Source organism: Typopeltis vanoorti, chromosome 5, assembly GCF_054136105.1.
Source record: "Typopeltis vanoorti isolate ZY-2024b chromosome 5, IOZ_Tvanoo_1.0, whole genome shotgun sequence".
NCBI lineage: Eukaryota > Metazoa > Arthropoda > Arachnida > Uropygi > Thelyphonidae > Typopeltis > Typopeltis vanoorti.
Genome location: NC_143553.1, coordinates 13958707 through 13976684, shown reverse-complemented (window position 1 = coordinate 13976684; position 17978 = coordinate 13958707). Strand labels below are relative to the sequence as shown.

General features: G+C 37.6%; 1 protein-coding gene across 4 annotated transcripts in view; it reads left to right on the top strand.

Moving 5' to 3' along the window:
* The window catches only part of LOC150106232 (voltage-dependent calcium channel subunit alpha-2/delta-3-like), a 2133114-nt gene that overhangs the window by 1606042 nt on the left and 509094 nt on the right, over positions 1-17978 (top strand). For all 4 annotated transcript variants that reach the window (XM_090393048.1, XM_090393049.1, XM_090393047.1 and 1 more), the window contains one exon: positions 14762-14797. In XM_090393048.1, the coding sequence (XP_090249174.1) occupies positions 14762-14797 (36 nt within the window). The remainder of the gene's footprint in view (positions 1-14761; positions 14798-17978) is intronic.

The window sequence follows — 17978 nt, the reverse complement described above, 5'->3', positions numbered from 1 at the left end:
TACATTTCAGGTACACATTTCCATCCTGCTGCCACATTTTTAAACAGCGGGATGCATAGCAAGCAACAAAATCATCTATTATTATTATTATTACACACCTCCAGGGAGTCCAAAGACTCGTCGAGGGAGGGCATCTACTCTACAACTCCTTGTCTCATTACTCCACCAACTTTCATCATCTACCACCAACGGCATCTATTGCCAACTACCACCACTAGTACTTTCACAGACAATCGCAAACATCCATGCCCAAGGCAGCAGATACGCTGACCACTTGGCCAACTAGACCGGCTGCGATTATGCTGTGATTGATGTAGTCTTTAAACGGTGGTGGCATGGGTGAACTGCTAAAACTGGCAGCCGTCATCTTTAATACAATCGATACAATTGGATTCAATATTGACAATATGAGACAATAACATCGTAACAGATATGCTAACATACAAAAAAAAAATTGTCAATTTCAATAGCATGAACTTACAACTGGCCAAATCTCTCACAGTATTCCAGATGTGGTTTGATTAGGGCTTTATACATTGGTACCAAAACTCTTATGTTTTTTCTGGTTAGCATCCTTCTCAGTATTGAAGCAGTCTTCTAGGTTATCTTCACCACTTTCTTGACATGCTATTCATCTCTTCCACAAATCATCCCAAGGACCCTTGCCTCCTCCACTTCTTCCAGTGCAGTTCTGTCAACAGAGTATACAGCTTCCCACCAATGGATCCAAAAGTTCACGATTACATTTAGTTGCATTAAACTAATACCCACATTAATTGCCAATCTGTCCAGCTTATTCAAATGCTTCTGAAGGACTGCACATCCGCAGACACTTCTGTATGTCTGTTCCTCCCCCCCTAACAAGTCAAGACCACATGATCACTCTAACTGTGGATACAAAGATAACATTTCAGTTTCAATCGGGTCCTCTGATATCAGGGCCAAACCACAACTTTTAAGCCTCTAGTTTCTTCTACTACATGTTTAATTAAAGTATTTTTTCCTCAAGATTTCCAGAAATACCATTCCCTTAATACTGCATGCTGTTTCATCTTCCCAATTTAGGCTGCTGTAGTTATGATCTCCCATAATAATCCCTCATTTTGTATTTGCCAAACTCACTGCCTAAACAGTTTTTAAGAAAGATTCCGGTAATCGGACCACATGTTTATTAAGGTAAATAATAATTAAAAAAAAACCGACAAGTTTCGGAAGTCGTTTGACTCACATCTTCAGGGATCAAAGGTAACTAAAAGTTTAAACACAAGAAATGAGAAATTACTCAAAATAGTTCATTCTATGCAGTTGTGGCCGTCTAACTGTTCATTAAATTAAATATCCGAATGCAGATTCAGTGCAATGCTGAATTGCACTGAATCTGCATTCGGATATTTAATTTGCACTGAATCTGCATTTGGATATTTAATTTAATGAACAGTTAGATGACCGCCACTGCATAGAATGAACAATTTTGAGTAATTTCTCATTTCTTATGTTTAAACTTTTAGTTACCTTTGACCCCTGAAGATGTAAGTCAAACGACTTACAAATCTTATCGTTTTTTTTTTTATTTATTTATTTTTATTGTTATTTACCTTAATAAACATGTGGTCTAATTACCAGAATCTTTCTTATGAACTGCTAAACCACAGAAACCTATGCCTATAAACAGTTTTTCTCCTAAATAAATTAAATTCCGTGTGATGATACAGCGTTTCCCCTTTATACGGGAGTTTACTGTACCATCTAGTCCCCCCAAATTTTATCTGGGCTCCGGAACCGGCATAGGCTGATGAATCAGACCTATGACTGGGTCAGTATTTCTGACTAATCCGTGTGTGTGTCCTCGAACCGGTTTGCCTGCTTGCGGGATCAAACAACCTTGTTTAGTGAAACAACCTTGTTTCACTAATCATAATAAATTTTGGACTGGCTGAGGCCATCAATGCTACTAAGTCATCAGTTTTATTCCTAATACTCCTGGCATTCATATAAAGAAACATCAGGAAATAAGGAATATGAATTGTTGGTATTTCTATACCTGTTATTATTCCCTTGGAGACTCCGTTTAACTCTGCATAACATCATGATTCTCCAATCTCTTGAGTATGTATCTCCACGAGAGGCCATCTCTGCTTCTATTTACCCTGACAACACTAGTTTACCTGCTCTAATACTCTCACTTGCCCTAACAACACTCTCCCAGATGCTTACATCCTCCCTGATTCAGATGCAGTCCATTTCTTACATATAGCTCTGTTCCATCCTCAAATGCACTCCAAGCAATTAACATAATCCAAACCTCTCTTTTGACATGTTATTGCTGTCATGCCTTTCAGTATTGAAGCTCTACTCCTCATCTCTGCTTTATCTTATCTTATCTAGGTAACATGCTTACTCTCTTTCATCTCGCATTCCTCTGCCATACAACCTCAAGCACTGATCTCAAATTTCTTGCTACTTCATTCACACTGCCTCTCAGGTCATTTATACCCACGATCACAATAATCTCATCCATTCTTTCACTTCTTTTAATTGCTATAGTCACACTCAATTGTACTTCCAGGCCAGCACCCCCTCTCCCCCACAGCATTCCATTTTGCACTCCATGTACCATTGAATCTCGATACCTCACACCTCTCACTGCTCCATTCATTTCTTGATCATCTGCATTCCTCGCTCTCTTTCCATGCATTCCCACTTACTTACCTTCCTGTCATCTCTCCTTCTCTAGCTTCTGCAATATCTTGCAATCCTCTTAATCCATCTCATCCCCTGGAACCCCTACTCTTTCTCACTCCCCCTTTTATTTGGTTCACATCAGTTAGCCTTTCCAGTCTTGTACTCTCTTCTTTCATGCTCCTGATCTCATTTTTCATACATTCCACTTCTTCTTCTCTCAGTATCTCTATATTACTCTCCAAGCAACCTACGCAGTCATTACCTTCCTCTCTAATCTAATACATCCCATTACCCATGATGCTCAACTTCCTCACAAAACTCATCTCTCTCTTTCTCTGTTGGCATTCACTCATTTCCAACACACCAGTAAAGAAGACAATTAAATCTATGCTGACTTGTATGTTGCAAAGCTCTTCACGGTTCTTACATTTTATGCAGACATACCTTTCCTAGTCCTTCATGAGAGACTTTTTTTGTGATTGAAATGCCAGAAAAGAATTGCAGAAACAAGTCCAATCCTTAATGTGGAATTTTTTAAATTGAATACTCTGGCATCCTTTTAATAGCCTAAGAGAAATATTGCATGCAGTTTGGCTGCTAGCTTTCTAGAAGTAATGACACGAAAGAAATATTTTCATCTTCTTCTTGTCTTTTGTTTCCTCAGAAAAATTACAACCTCTTTCTTTTTCCTCTCTACAATAACTTGTAAAAGTAAATGAATAACTCTCAGTAAATCATCACCATCATCAAATTCTTGTTATGTAACCTCAAGGAGTGTACAGGATATGATAGTACTACATGAAAAATTTACATCATTACTAACTTCCTATCTACAATTTTCCTCCAAATCAGTCTGTTACTTGTCAAGACTCTAACAATATCAGATCTTATATTTCTGTCTTCTAAGGCACTTTGTACAGTATCAATCCTATATCTTGGTCTTCCTCTGGGTCATTTTTCTGCCAACCTGGCAGAGAACACTTGTTTTGCTAATATTTCCTTGTCCATTCTGTTTAAGTGACCATACCACCTGAGATTAGCTCTGCTAACGCATTCCTGGATATTGACAATGTCAAGTTCTTTCCTGATATCCTCATTTTTAATATGATATTGCCATTGATGCCATCTGTTCACGCCTCTAGTCTTTGGTCAGATGTTTTACTTCTGACCCAGCTCTCAGATCCATAAGTTAAAACTTGTTTGAACACTGTCTTGTATACAGCTAATTTAGTGTTCCGACCAATTTCTCTCTTATTCCATATGAATTTATTCAATTGACTTCCTACCATACTAGCTTTGTTGATTCTGTTGTCTATTTCCATATTTAATTTACCATCTTCACTAAAAATCATGCCTAAGTAGCTGAAATGTTTTACTTGTTCCACAGGTTCTCCGTTCACAAGGCAGTTGACATTTTCAACGATTCTGTCTATTTTCGTCGTCTCTGTCTTTTCATTTGCTGACCTTCATACCATATCTATTACAACAGTTATTCAATTTTGTCAGGATATCTTGCAGACTTGCAGCGGATTTATTTAGAAGTATAACATCGTCTGCATAAAAAGAGCAGTGAATAACTGACTTTAACATCTCCAAGTTTGATGTCATGTTTAATACCACTTTCCTTCATAATATGATCCATATAAATAATGAATAACAGAGGGGATAATGTACATCCTTGTCTCACACCAGATTTAACATTAAGCCATCTTCCTGTACTTCCTTCAGTTCTAACTGCTGACTTACAGCTCAAATAAAGACTAAGTATTGCTTGATATAATGCCCCATTGACACCATGTAACTGTAGTGTATTGAATAGCTTCTCTCTTGGCACCTTGTCATATGCCTTTTCCGAATTGACAAAACTTAAATATAGATCTTTGTTATATTCCCATGCTGTCTTAACTATATGTTGTAAAGTGGAGATCTGATCCTGACATCCTCTATTTGGCCTGAATCCAGCTTGTTCTTCACCAAGCTTTTCTTCCACAATTCTTCTCAACCGTTTCTCAATTATACTTTCATAAATCTTGCAGGAACACTCAGTAGGGAAATACCTCTGTAATTCTCACATTCAGTTTTATTTCCCTTTTTATATATGGGTACTATATGAGCTTTCCTCCAATCATCGGGAATTCGTCCCTGTGTCCAGACTTTCCGAACTATGCAGTGCAACCACAAATCAACTAATGTATAATTTACTCCAGCAGTTACCAATAATTAAGTTAAAATACACTTACCATATCCTCCCAAGTCTGTGAAATGTTTATCTTTTTTTTTTATGTATTATATAGAGTTGTTTTTCAGTTTCAATTAGTCAGAGAGGAAAAACAACAACAAAATCATCAGTTTTAATATGAATTTCTGTTACCTGCATTAACTATACAATGCAGGTAACAGAAAAATGGAAAATAGATTTAAAAAAATGTGTGGTTAGGGTGCTAATGGCACATGGCCATCCCTAAACAGACAGTGTAAGAAGAAGGAGTCAAGAGTTGCCCACAGTAGTACTTATAGATGTGTTTTGGAATTTCAGAACATAAGGATCAAAAGTCTTAGATCTAATCGTTTCACCAGAAGTTGTGGTGAGCGGGGTGTTTCCCCTAGATGGTGATAGTAATCATTAGGTGATCACCCTCATCTAATCACTCCATGGTCATTCTGTGAAGCTTCTGTGAGGAAAGAATATATTGAGGAATGGCAAAGCAAGTGAATACAAGAAGCTATTGAGCAGCATCCAGTATAATGTGATGTTACTGAAGTATGACTGAAAGGAAGGGGGTTAGAAATGTAGAGATAGAGAGATATGGGAGAATTGCAGGTAAGATACAGGGTATGTGAAATTTAAAACCTAGGTTTTAAATTTTAATAAGAAGACAACCAGGAACATTCTACAAAGGTTTGTCCAAAATTATTCCTTCCTTATGTTCTTCATATAGCCAACCTGGCTGGCCAAGTGGTTAAGTTATCCTCTCTCCAGCCAAAAGGCTGTGGGTTCGAATCCCTCTGTGGGCATGGATGTTTGTAATTGTGAAAATAGTAGTGGTGGTGGTGGACAGTAGATGGCATTGGTGTAGTTGTGGTGTGTTGGTTGAGACAGTCATAGAGTAGGTGTCCTCCCTCAATGAGTCTTTGAACTCCCTGAAGGTATAAATTAATAATAACAATAATAATAATAATAATATATCTATATCTTTAAAGCATCAGTAATGCTCTAAAAATTGAGGTAAAAAGCCAATGACATCATAAAATGGGATACTCCTAAACAAAAATAGGCAAAAGTTCTTAAGAAAATGTTTCAGAAAGTTGGCAGTAGCCTTTGCATACATGTTTAATAAAAGTCTTGCAGCAGCACAGGTACCAAGGATACTGTTCTGTTCTGAACTGTTCTAATTCACAAAGGTGGTGATAAAGCTCATCATCATAATCAAATTCCTGACATGTACCCTCAAGGGATCTACAGGATATGATAGTACTACATGAAAGACTTACATCATTACCAACTTCCTATCTAAAATTTTCCTCTAAATCAATCTATTACCTATCAAGACTCCAACATTATCAGATCTTATATTTCTATCTTCTAAGGCACTTTTTAACATATGAATCCATCTATATCTTGGTCTTCCTCTGGGTCTTTTTCCTTCCAATCTGCAGAGAATACTTGTTTTGCTAATATTTCTTCTCCCATTCTGTTTAAGTGACTATACCACAGATTGGCTCTGCTAATACATTCCTGGATGCTAACAATGTCAAGTTCTTTCCTAATATCCTCATTTTTAATATGATATTGCCATTGATGCCATCTGTTCATGCCTCTAATCTTTCTCAGGACTCTTACATCATTACTCTTATCTTATCTTACATGTCTGCTCTCTCTAGTCTTTGGTCAAGTGTTTTACTTCTGACCCAGCTCTCAGACCCATAAGTTAAAATTGGTTTGAACACTGTCTTGTATACAGCTAATTTAGATTTGACTAATTTCTCTATTATTCCATATAAAATTATTCAGTTGACTTCCTACTAGACTAGCTATATTGTTTCTGTTGTCTATTTTTATATTTAATTTACCATCTTCATTAAAAATCGTGCCCAAGTAGCTGAAATGTTTTACTTGTTCTGTAGGTTCTCCATTCATAATGTAGTTGATATTTTCAACGTTTCTGCTTATTTTCATTGTCTTTGTCTTGTTATAGCTGACCTTCATACCATATCTATTACAACAGTTATTCAATTTAGTCAGGGAATCTTGCAAACTTGTAGTGGATTTATTTACAAGTATAACATCATCCACATAAAGCAAAGAGCTGACATTAACATCTGAAATTTTGATATCAGGTTTAATACCACTTTCCTTCATAATGTGATCCATATAGATAATGAATAACAGAGGGCATAATGCACATCCTTGTCGGACACCAGAATTAACATTAAACCATCTTCCTGTACTTTCCTTCAATTCTAATTGCTGACTTACAACTCAAATAAAGACTAGGTGTTGCTTGATATAATGCTCCATTAACACCATGCAACTGTAGTGATTTGAATACCTTCTCTCTTGGTACCTTGTCACATGCCTTTTCCAGATCTACAAAACGTAAATACAGATGTTTGTTATATTCTCAATATTTCTCAACTATTTGTTGTAAAGAGAAAATCTGATCCTGATCGCCTCTATTTGGCCTGAATTCAGCTTGTTCTTCCCCATGCTTCCCTTCCACACACTTTCTCAATCGTTTCTCAAGTATTCTTGCATAAATATTACCAGTAACATTCAGTAGAAAAATACCTCTGTAATGCTCACATTCAGTTTTATTTCCCTTTTTCTATATGGGTACTATGAGAGCTCTATTCAATCATCTGGAATTCTGTCGAGGCCTTCTGAACTATGCAGTGCATCTGCTGTAAGACTTTTATACCTCCATACTTGAGTATTTCTGGTTGAATATCATCTACTCCAGCTGCCTTTCACATTTCGGCTTTTGATGGCTTTTTCTACTTCAAGTATGGATATGTATTCCTGATTGCATGCCTGGTCAGTGTGTTTTACCACTGTGTTGTCACTGATTAGCATTTTCATTTAGTTTCATTTAGCAATTTTTCGAAGTAATTACTCCACGCATCAAGGATATCTTTTTCTCCGGTTTTCATATCACCTTTATCATCTCTAATTCCTTTTACGGCACTTTTTCCTCCATTTCTGAGCTTCTTCAACAACCTCCAGAATAACTTACCACCGTCTTCATATATTTATTTTCTATGTTCTTACCATGACTATTACCATTCTAGTCTTCCCATGACTTTTGTATGGCTTGTTTTACACAGTGTTTAGCTTTCATGCATTTGTCTCTGTATTCTCTAAGAGCACAAGCTGACTTATTGGCCAGAACTTTTAATTTGCTTTCTTCTTTTCCTTCACTGCCTCTTTAACTTCCTATGCCCACCATGGAGTTCTGATTTTTCTCTCCTTGCAGGCAACCTGACCACATGCCTCTCTGGCTGATTCAATCAATGTTTTCTTCAGGTCTTTCCCCTGAATCTCTAAGGTTTGGTTGCATGTTTTCCAACTCTTTCAGTTTTTCTTGAATAATGTTTGTGCATTTTAGTCTACAGTCCATATCTTAGAGCTGCTGAACTTTTATTCGCTTTAAAACTTTCTTATATGTTTTTCTTTTCAATATGGAATTCAATTTTATCCTGTTAAAGACTAAATGGTGATCACTTCCAATTTCAAATCCTCTGTACACCCTGGTGTCCTGTACCAGGAAGAAAACATCACTATCAACAAGAACATACTCAATGAGACTTTTCTTATTCCTTGCCTCTTCTCTCCATGTAAATTTGTGCACATTTTTATGTTGGAACATTGTGTTAGTAATAACCAGTCCATGTCCTGAGCAGAAATCCAACAGGTATTTGCCATTATTATTAGCTTTGCTCTTTTCTCCAAATTTTCCCAAAATTTCTCTACTTGATACTGCCTGCCATTCAAGAAGATAAGCCTCATATTTAGTGTTGAATACTCTGGCTACTCCGATAAAGCTGTGTTTACAAATTATTGGCTAATCTCTATATCTGAAGCTGTGGTAAGTAAGAGCTAGGATACAGAAAATGGGTTGATAACAACAGTATTCTATGTAATTATCAGCATGAGTTTGTTAAAGGGAGGTCATGTTTTACACATTTACTTTTGTACTATAACAAGGCAATAAGTCCATTGGACAGAGGAGATGCACAGATAGTGGTATACTTAGATTTTGCAAAGGCTTTTCATAGATTGTGACACAACAAGCTGATAACTAAACTGAAATGGATGAAATTGGATAACATACTAGTGAGTTGGTTAAGTGACTGGATGTCAGATAGGTATCAGCAAATTGTATATTGCGATGTGGTATCCTGAAAGAGTAAAGTCACTAGTAGTGTGCTACAGGTATCTGCTTTTTTGGGAGACTATTGTTGTTATTCACCTTGTTTAACTGATTCAACTATTTGCAGATAATGCAGAATTAGAAGTACTTACAGTAGGTTTGAATCAATTGTATAAATGGGCAAGTGAGTGGAACTCTCAATTCAGTGTTGCAGGAAGTGAAAGGTTCTGAAATTTGGTAAGCAACGATGGGATGCAAAGTATACACTACTTGGTGGGGAAATTCTGAAGGATGTAGAGAGATGAGAGATCTGGCAGTGGTGAACACAGTCTTGTACAATTTGTGAAATCATCATGTCAGCTTATGGCAATGATGCCGACATTGACATGCAGAAATAAAGGTGTTATGGTTCCAATGTATAAGGCCTTCATAATCAGGCCTCGTATGGATTTTTTTGTGCACATATGTCATCACCTAGTTTTCATGGTGGTGAGGATATATTACAAAAGGTCAAGAGAAGATTAACTAAGGTAGTGAATGTTTTTGGGAATATAGGATAGGCAAACAGATTAAGAGAATGCAATTTGCAAAGTCATAAGAATAAGAGGTGTTGATATGATTGAGACATACAAAATTTGGTCAGGAATTGTTCCTTGGTTAATGTAGAAGAAATATTTCATAGAATGGCAGATGGAGGTAGAACAAGAGACTGCCCCTGGACTCTGCATGAGTATGGTATGAGCAAAGGAGTGAAGAACATTCTTTACATAGAGAGTGCATTTTCTGAGAGTGTGGTGAATACAGATACGTTGCATGAGTTTAAAGCACGGTTTGATGAGCTTTGTGTGTGTGTGTGTATGGCAGTCTGTACCTCTTGTGATGAGTCTGTTAACTCCATGGAGGTTGGGCATTAATAACAATAATTATTATTACCCCAAGACCTCATGGAGTCAAAGACTCATCTGGGAGGTCCTTTTATCACACACACATCTCATCATACCGTGTCTTAAACACACTCAAGCTCCTTGCAGACACCACACTTTCAGGCAAGGCATTCCAATCATTCACAACTCTGCACGAAAAAAACCAGCCTCTCACTCCCCTACTCACACCCTCTTTATACACTTTCCAGGGATGACCTCTGGTTCTCCCCTGATCTCCCACTATTCTCTTTAGAACTTCTCCACCATTTATCCTATAACAACGCCTTACCAACCTGTAGGTCTCTATCATATCTCCCTTCTTCCTCCTCTCCACCAGACTCTGCAAATTACATCTTCTCAATCTTTCCTCATACTCAACATTCCAGAGGTCAGAAACTACCTTAGTCAATCGCCTTTGGACCCTTTCCAACATCTCTTCATCCTTCTGAAAAACCGGTGACGAAATTTGGGCACAATAGTCCATGTGTGGCCTAATCAAAGCCTTATACAATGGAACAAGAATCTTCCTACTTCTACACGTCAGTGTCCTCTGCATCATCCCCAGAAGCCTTTGTGTTGTCTTCACAATTTTGGCGATGTGTCCTCTGAATTTTAGATCCTTATCCACTATCACCCCCAGATCTCTTATTTCCTCTACCTCCAACAATATATTCTCACCAAGCATAAATTCTGCATCACATCTTTGTTTTCCAAACTTTAAAATTTTGCAACATTGAACTCACATCCCCATTTGCTTGCCCAATCACTGAATTTATTCAAGTCTTCTTGCAAGGCCACAACATCTTCACTACTCTTTATGGTTCGTCCCAACTTTGCGTCATCTGCAAACAACTGAATATCTCCATCCAAATCTTCGCCAATATCGTTAATATACAAGTTAAACAGTAATGGACCTAAAACAGACCCCTCAGGCACTCCACTAGTGACTTTCCTTTTCCTGGATATCGCTCCCCCATACACAACTTGTTGATACCTATCAGATAGCCAGTCTCCAATCCAATGCACTAATCTAATATCCAACCCCATCTGCTCTAGTTTGACTGTCAACTTATCATGAGGTACTCTATCATAAGCCTTTTGCAAAATCCAAGTATATTACTGTGTATCCTTCTCCTCTGTCCAAGGAAGCAGTCACTTTATTGTAATAAGTAAGTAGATTACTAAAACACGACCTCCCTTTAGCAATCCATCCTGTCCATCAAAGATAATACCATTGTTATAAACTCAACTCTTGATCCTAGTTCTCACAAACTTCTCCAACAACTTAACCACAACACCTGACACACAGATAGGCCTATAGTTTGATGCTTGAGTTCGATCACCTCCTTTATGAAGTGGCACAATCTTGTCCTCCTTCTACTCCTTAGGAACTTGACCGAGTGCAAGACTCCTATTGAAAAAATATGTCAAAGCAGGTGTCAACTCCCTGGCATATTCTTTCAGAATATGTGGTGATATATTATCAAGTCCTACAGCTTTATTAACATCCAGTTTACTCAACTCCCCATACACCTCTTGCTCACCTACAGTCAGTCTCTCCTCCCCATCATCAACTGCTCTTAATCTCTCCGTGAAGTCACATTCACAAGATTGAAAGATCTTTATGAACTGCCTATTAAGTATCTCCACCACACATCCTGCAACAGCTGTCTTTATACCATTTTCTCCAATCAATGTCATCCTTCTATAATCATTCTTTCTTTTACTGGCTACATATCAAAAGAATTCCTTGCGATTCTTTTTGGCTTCATTACCAACTGCTGTTCATACCTCTCTTTAGCTACTTTCACCAACCAAGTCACCTTCCTTGCTTGGTCTTTTTAGACCTCATCGAATTGGTTATTTCCACTTCTCTTATGCTGCCTCCACAATGCCCTTTTTCTCTGTATCGCATGCTTGATCTCTTTATTCATCCATCTCACACCTACCATATTTAACCTTCTCACCCTTGGAATACATTTAGACATTGCATCTGCTAGATAGTTTTTGAAAATTCCCCAAGCTTCATTGATCTCTTTTCCAGCTAACACCTCATCCCATGCTACACCTGCAAGCTGTCTCCTGAGCTCTTCATAATCACCCCCCCCCCTTGTAGTTCCACATATACCCTTTTCTCACAGAAGCTCATTTTCTTTACTTCCAGTTGCTATCTCATCATTCCAGTCTATATTGCCATAATTAAAATCACCCGTAATGATCACCCTTTTCTTATTTACTTGACTAATTTGATTGTACATTTCATTATCACCACCATCCACATTACCTGGTCTATAACAACATCCCACCAAGTATTTGATTCCACTCACCTGTATCTCACTCCATACTGCCTCAAAACCACTGGCACTATTTCCCTCTTGCATCTCTACTTTGTATAGACATAACTCTTTCTCTATCATCAATAGCACTCCCCCCTCCCTTTTTACCTCTTCTATCCTCACAAAACACATCATACCCTTCCATCTCTATTCATATCTGGATGTCATCCTCTTCCAGCCATGCCTCACTTATTCCGTCAATCTTTGGGTGTACAGATGCAATTAGCGCAACCATTTCATCTGCCTTGTTTCTTAAACTTCTAGCATTGGTATACCAACACAACAGCTCATTTCTGGATGTACAGCTAGTTCCATTGATACCACTCACTCGATGTGATCTCTCCATGCTCGACTGGGGCCATTTCCATTTCTGCTTCTTCATTTTAGAACCCTTTTCAATTCCAGCTGTTTCCTCTTGATACCTGATCACCCCATTCCTTTCCTGCCTGCACATGCTCTCACCTCCTCTTGGGGCATCCACCTTTCCCACGCTGTGTACCCCTGTGTACCCTGAGCCTCCCCGTTTCACTGCTCCTCTTGCACACCCATTCTCTCATTTTCTATACTCATACCACTCACTTCCCCATTCATATCCACTTCTTCATTCTCTCCTGTCTTACTCTCCTGCTCTTCCACATCACTCCTGTCTCAATCTGATTCATTCTCTCTATTCACTGCTCTACTTTGCAGCAGCAGTCTCTCCAAGCGACTCACACCATAACCACTCAAATGCAGTCCATTGCTCCCATACAGCTCACTTCGTCCCTCAAACGCATTCCACACATTAAAAAATGTACTCCCATCTTCTCACACATTTCAGTTAGCATATGATTCATAATCCTTGCTCTCCACCTCATTTCACCACAGTAATACCTAGGCAACACACTGACTTCCCTTCCTGTCACACTATTCTCTTTTATCCTTCCAAGCAGCCTATAATGATAATAATGTTTGAATAATTTTATTATTAAAAGAGAACTCTAATCAGTCGATATAATTTTATGATTTTGTGAATTGTTTATCTAATTATAATACACTCACAAAAAAGGGAAAGTGATGCTAGCAAATAAAATAAGTATATGTAAAATTTTATGAATTTGAATACCGAAGTTCATATAATTTAATCAGCTTCAAGAGGTGAAAGTGTAATTATTTTGCTTGCCAATGTAACATTTTTTCATTTAAATATTATATTTCATTTAAATATAGTAATTTTTGTAAACAAGTATTTTATTTTAATTTTTTTTTTATTGAAGTGTTAGTTATGATTGTTATTAATATTATTAGTATTATTTGGAACCTGCATGCAGTTACAAGAATCATCATGGGAAGCTCATCTCAGATAACACAAAGTCAATTATACCATTTCTTAATATTCTTTACTGTCTGCTCTCTCAGCACTTTCTCAAGTATTGCATTCCATGATATAACTGCCCTTCATAAAAAATGTTTTTCATTCTCTTACCATTTTCATTTACAACTTCCAGGAATGACTCATTGCCCTACCTTTCCCTTGTTTTATCATATTATCCATTAATTATTTCTGAACAACTGAACTTCACATTCCTTCCTCTTCAGTCTGTTATTCTCTTCACTCTACATGTTTTTAGTCTGTCTTCATAACCAATGTTTTATAGGCACAATATCATCTTTGTAACCTACCTCTGTACTCTCTCTCTTCAAAGTCACTTCATGTAATCTTGATTCCTTGTTTCCTGACAGGACATTGATTATAATCAATGTCCTGTTAGGAAACAAGACTATTGGTCCTAATGTCAGACTATTATAAATAATTATTTATAATGGTCTGACATTAGGACAAAAGGTAAAACTGCAAATATCAGATATAGCAACATCAATTTTTCGATTCCTGAGTTTTGTGTTCAGGTAATTGGTAAAACTGAACAAAAGAACATTTTGTTCAGTTTTTCATCATTTTTCGCTGATGTAGTTCCATATTTAGGGTTCCATATTTTTATATAAGGTGGTACTGCAAATAACAGATGCAGGGAAACATCACATTTTGAACTTTTTCTTCAGGTTCAGTGTTTCCATGGCTGCATGTTTGGATAATTAGTGAAACTGAAATAACGAACAGTGAGTATATGATTGATATATAATCAATCTAACATTCAAACTTATTTGATGTTAGGTTCGATATTTGGGGAAATTAGGTGGAACTGCAGATAACAGGTAATAAAAATGATATTTTCATTGCAAGGATGAGGTTGGGTAAAGTTTGAATGTCAGATAATTCACCATAATTCATTTTAAAAATCATTTTTTAATAAGATTTTAAGGCTGCATCTTGTATTATTAGTTTTCTAATTTTGCAAACCAGATTTTATGTTTTGATATTAATATCAAATTCTAATAATTTCAATAAGCAGTCTTCAGTCTTAGACTGCAATTATCCAAATGAAATAATACGTATTTTTTTGTCTTCCAGTGTATGCAGTCCTGTAGATATAAATGTAGTGATGAGGTAAGTTAAAATTCATCATTTAAAATTATCCTATATGTATGACATTAGTACTAGGTTTAAATTTTTTTCTTGCTATAAGAAAATATTTGTGTACAGATACAAATCAAAAATCCAGAAGGCTTGGGATTTGTGAGCTGCAGATGATGCATTTTTAAATAATACTACAATAATGCATTGTTATTATTATTACTACTGCACACTCCATGGAGTCAGCAGATTCATCATGGGAGGTGCAATCAATTGACAACATATTTATCGGACTGGATGTTAAAATCCTTAAACTCCATACATTATCATATTAATATTAACATATTCCAGTAATGCATTCATTCACCCATAATTGTTCATGTAAATAATCTACTCTTCACAATACTCTTACATATCCACCAAGGATGGCTTTGGATTCTTCCTCTCTTGCCTTCTACTCTTTTTAAAACCACCCCTGGATTAATCTGGTAAAATCTCTCAGTAGCTTAAACATCTCTATCATATCACCTCTTTTCTTCATATCCACCAAACTCTTCAATACACATTTCTTGAACTTCTCTCCATAGCCAGCATTCCAGAGTCCTGATATAGTCTTAGCCACTCTTCTCTGGTTACTATTCAATGTTTCCACATCACACTGAAACCAGATGACCAAATCTGAGCACAAGTCCAAGTGTGAATTAAAGATGCCAAGAAATTGTATTCTTGGTTTAATCCTTTATCCAAGTGTAAGAAAACAAAGTTTGTATGTGAAGTAACTTCACGAGTGGGCAACTCATATATAGAGACTAATGACTTCACATCACTCGCCTTAGAGTTCCATAATGCAAAGCACATATCCTCACAGACATGTATAATTATTATTATTATTATTATTACTACCCCAAGACCTCATGGAGTCAAAGACTCATCTGGGAGGTCCTTTTATCACACACACACAGCTCATCATAATGTGCCTTGAACACATTCAAACTCCTTGCTGACACAATACTCTCAGGCAAGGCATTCTAATCATTCACAACTCTGCACGAAAAAAAACCTGCCTCACACTCTCTTTATACAGTTTCTGGGGATGATCTCTGGTTCTCCCCTGATCTCCGACTATTTTCTGTAGAACTTCTCCAGAATTGATCCTATAACAACCCTCTTACCAACTTTTACGTCTCTATCATATCTCCCCTCTTCCTCCTGTCCACCAGACAGCAAATTACATCTTCTCAATCTTTCCTCATACTCGACATTCCAGAGGTCATAAACTACCTCAGTCAATTGCCTTTGGATCCTTTCCAACATCTCTTCATCCTTCTGGAAACCAGGTGACCAACTCTGGGCACAATAGTCCATGTGTGGCTAATCAAAGCCTTATACAATGGAACAAGAATCTCCCTACTTCTACAGTATCATCTGCATCATTCCCAGAAGCTTTTGTGTTGTCGTCACAATTTTGGCTATGTGTCCCCTAAATTTCATATCCTTATCCACCATCACCCCCAGATCTCTTATTTCTTCAACCTCCAACAATATATCCCCACCAAGCATAAATTCTGCTTCCCATCTTTGTTTTCCAAATTTTAAAACCTTATATTTTGCAACACTGAACTCACATTTCCGTGCCCGATCATTCAATTTATTCAAGTCTTCTTGTAAGGCCGCAACATCTTCACTATTCTTCATGGTTCATCCCAACTTTGCATCATCTGCAAACAACTGAATATCTCCATCCAAATCTTCACCTATATCGTTATTATACAAGTTAAACAGTAATGGCCCCAAAACAGGCCCTTGAGGCACTCCACTAGTGACTTTCCTTTTCCTTGATATCGCATCCCCATACACAACTTGTTGATACCTATCAGATAGCCAGTCTCCAATCCAATGCACCAATCTAATATCCAACCCCATCTGCTCTTGTGTGACTATCAATTTATCATGAGGTACTCTATCAAGGTACTGAATCTCTTTATTCATCCATCTCACACCCACCTCATTTAACCTTCTCACCCTTGGAATACATTTAGACATTGCATCTACGAAACAGTTTTTGAAAATCCCCAAAGCTGCATTGATCTCTTTTCCAGCTAACTCCTCATTCCACGCTACACCCACAAGCTGTCTCCTGAGCTCTTCATAATCACCCCCCCCCCCCTCATAGTGTCACATAAATCATTTTCTCACAGAGGGCCTTGCACTGCTGGCAATCACACACAATCACCTGAGTGTCACTCTCAGCAAATGGTGGATGATTTGACACCTCTTTTATAATTGCATCCTCTGATGATATGACCAAATCCAAGACTCTCAATCATCGTGTGCCCTCTGTTACATACTGTCTGAGGTAGTTATCCCTCAAAAACTCAAGAAACTCATTTTCTTTACTTCCAGTTGCTATCTCATCATTCCAGTCTATTTTGCCATAATTAAAATCACCCATAATGATCACCCTTTTCTTATTTGCTTGACTAATTTGATTATACATTTTATTATCGCCATCGCCACCATCCACATTACCTGGTCTAACAACATCCAACCAAGTATTTCATTCCATTCACCTCTATCTCACACCATACTGCCTCAAAACCACTGGCACTATTTCCCTCTTGCATCTCTATTTTATATGGACTCTTTCTCTTTCTCTTTCTTCAATAGCACTCCCTCCCTTTTTACCCCTTCTTTCCTCACGAAACACATCATTCCCTTCTATCTCTATTCCTGTCAGCATGTCATCCTGTTCCAACCATGTCTCACTTATTCCGACAATTTTTGGGTGAACGGATGCAATTAGTGCAACTATTTCATCTGCCTTGTTTCTTATACTTCTAGCATTTGTATACAAACACAAGAGCTCATTTCTGGATCTATAGCTAGTTCCACTGATATCACTTACTCGATGTGATCTCTCCATGCTCAACTGAGGCCATTTCCCTTTCTGCTTCTTCATTTTAAAACCTTTTTCAGTTCCAACTGTTTCCTCTTGATCCCTGGTCATTCCATTCCTTTCCTGCCTACACCTGCTTACCTCCTCTTAGAGCTTCCACCTTTCTCATGCTGTGTACCCCTGTCCCCCCTGAGCCTCCCCGTTTCCCTGCTCCTCTTGCACACCCATTCTCTCATTTTCTATATTCACACCACTCACTTCCCCATTCATAACCGCCTCTTCAATCTCTCCTGTCTTACTCTCCCCCTCTTCCACGAC